Raw genomic sequence first — 2,644 nt, 5'->3', positions numbered from 1 at the left:
ATACTTTGGACATATCACAAGATTCACAACGAGTATACTTGAGGGGTACACTTCCATTAAATAACTTGTGATGCAGCCCATGACCTCCACCACCACAACTGCCAAATTCCACCTTTACTGACGATTTTTTATGAGTTTTACTTCTTAATGAGTAAGCCTATTGTACTCCGAATTGCCACAAACATACAGTATAGTTTTTCAGGCTGTCAATGTATCGTCTGTCTAATGATGTACACAGATAAACACTTGACTCCACTGAGGTGAGAGACTAGGGAAGTCAGTCTCATAGAAAGGTCGCGCCTCCAACATAACTGCAGGTCACTGGACAGCTCCTCATGCGGCGCTTGTCGATCGGCTACACCGAATGAATGAACACTCGCGTCAAGTCTCCCTCATTTGTTTTCATCGTTCCCTGTCAAGCCGGGGGGGGGGGGGGGGGGGGTCATTGTGGGTGCTTAATGTATGGACTCATTAAGGCTGTGTTCACTAGGTGAACTACGACTCATATTTGACAAACTGGCCATGAGTGATTTCACCTTGTGTGCGTAATAGTTCCGTAGATTAACCGAGGGGACCTCTTTTATCCCCTCGTCGAAGTCGCAGCTCCGCATGGCGATTTCCAACTGTTTCTGTCTTTTGTAGAAGAGGGAGAATTTATTAAATATCAGCGTGATGGGAAGCACCACGACGAGGATGCCGGCGAGGATGCACGCCGACGCGGTCAGCTTCCCGGCGATGGACTCCGGGACCACGTCGCCGTATCCCACGGTGGTCATGCTCACGGTCGCCCACCACCAGCAGGCGGGGATGGTGGAGAAATCGTCGCTGTCTTCCTTCTCCACGGTGTAGGCCATCACGGAGAAAAAGGACACCCCCACCGCCAGGTACAGCAGCAACAGGCCCACTTCTTTGTAGCTGTTCTTGAGCGTGGCCCCCAGGGAGCGCAGCCCGGTGGAGTGGCGCGCCAGCTTCAGGATGCGGAAGATCCTCATCAGCCTCAGCACCTGCGCCACCCGGCCGAGGTTAGCCAGGGCCCCGGGGCTGCTCTCCGCCACCAGGTTGATGACCAGCGTCAGGTAGAACGGCAGGATCGACACCAGATCGATCACGTTCAGGGGATGCGCGAAGAAGTGCAGAAGATCCGGGGCCACCGCGAACCTCGCCACCAGCTCGAAGGTGAACCATCCGATACCAAAGTGCTCCACTATCTCAAACCTAGGGTCCTCCAGGGGTTCCCCGTCACTGTCGATCAGAGTGAACTCGGCCATGCTGTTCATGCACATGGTGGCAATGGAACCCAGCACGACGAGGATGGAGAGGATGCTTATGACACGGCTGGCGACGGAGTACCCGGGGTTGTCCAGCATCAGCCAGATCCGCCGTCGGGCGCTCCCCAGCGGCTGTTTGTCAAACTTGGTGGCGTCGTGGTAGAATTCTAAAATCTCGTCGAAGGAGGACGTGGTGCTGCCCTCCTCGCTCCTGTCGTCCCAGTCCTCGCGTTCCGGATCCATTTTTCTGCAGTGATAAGCATTGCTGCAACAAGAGTCGATGAAGAACTCGTTTATGCCCCAGTACTCTATCTCTTGACTGAAAGAGAAAATACAGAGTTCTGCCATGACGTGCAACCGTCCCGTGTTGTAGAAATTCAAGACGTAAGGAAACAGCGCGGGGTTCCTGTCGAAATAAAACTCTTTCTCGGTGTCATCGTAATCGTCGCACAACTCTAGGATCGACTCTTTCGATTGACAGTGCAACAGACGCGCCAGTCTGGTCTCTGGGAAGCGAGACAGCAGGTTGGACAGGAGTCTCTTTTTGAACCCTCCGACGTTAATGCGTATGGCATTGTCCTCAATGTAAGGGCCACTCAGCTCCTCAAGACTCTGTCCTGTCATGTCGTCTGTCTGGCGAGAGGACTGGTCAAGGCTGCAGGGGACAGATCCTGCGAGACAGACGACGAGACAGTGGAGAGAGGGTTAGAATCGTTATGGAAAGTAGGCTAAGCAAAGCCATGCAAATTCTTTGTTGTAGCCTAGTCGACGATGGGGACAGAATGACGAATGAATGAATGTTGTCCTATTGAGGAAACACCTATAGTCTCAGTAGCCTACATGCCTTTGTGAAAACATGAAGATTTACGCAGCATTTTTGGGGATTGGACAAAATACACAACTATATTGGCAGTGGCTCTAAATGAGTGATTCATTCTGTTTTTATAGTAGGCTATAGCAGATTTAGTTTGTATCACAACATCACTTTGGACTTCCTTGAAATGATCAACATCAGCTTGTGCGCGTTAAGTCACAACACAGTTTACAAATTAAATGTTTCCATTATTTAAATGAATGATAAACATGTCTAATAACAATACATTAAATTCAAGGAGGAACAACACATTACATAGACCTTACTTTATTTAACGCCCTTTTCACAATCTTCGTCTACAGAACGGGTGTGCATGGCAGCTCCATTAAGGGCTTTGTGTTTCACGGACCCCAGTGAGCAAGTTTGATAGATGTATCTTTCCGTGACTCCAGTTTGCTTGAAAGAAGGCTGGTGCTGACGTCTGTCATGTGTTCTAGCCTGGATAGAGGGGTTTCCCGACAGTAGAGCAGTCAGCAGCGCGATGTTTTTTCCTCAAGACATT

General features: G+C 50.3%; 1 protein-coding gene across 1 annotated transcript; it reads right to left on the bottom strand.

The window, feature by feature from the left end:
• Positions 1-455: 455 nt before the first annotated feature.
• Positions 456-1,892, bottom strand: kcns2 (potassium voltage-gated channel modifier subfamily S member 2; the record flags this gene model as incomplete). The annotated part of the gene is made up of 1 exon (XM_080540925.1): positions 456-1,892. One exon carries the CDS (start codon positions 1,890-1,892, stop codon positions 456-458), a length of 1,437 nt encoding a protein of 478 aa, XP_080397051.1.
• Positions 1,893-2,644: the final 752 nt, after the last annotated feature.

Source organism: Nansenia antarctica (genome assembly GCF_963989245.1).
Source record: "Nansenia antarctica genome assembly, chromosome: 10".
NCBI classification, from domain to species: Eukaryota; Metazoa; Chordata; class Actinopteri; order Argentiniformes; family Microstomatidae; genus Nansenia; species Nansenia antarctica.
Note: the sequence above shows the minus strand (reverse complement) of the source record. Positions and strands in the feature narration are given on the sequence as shown.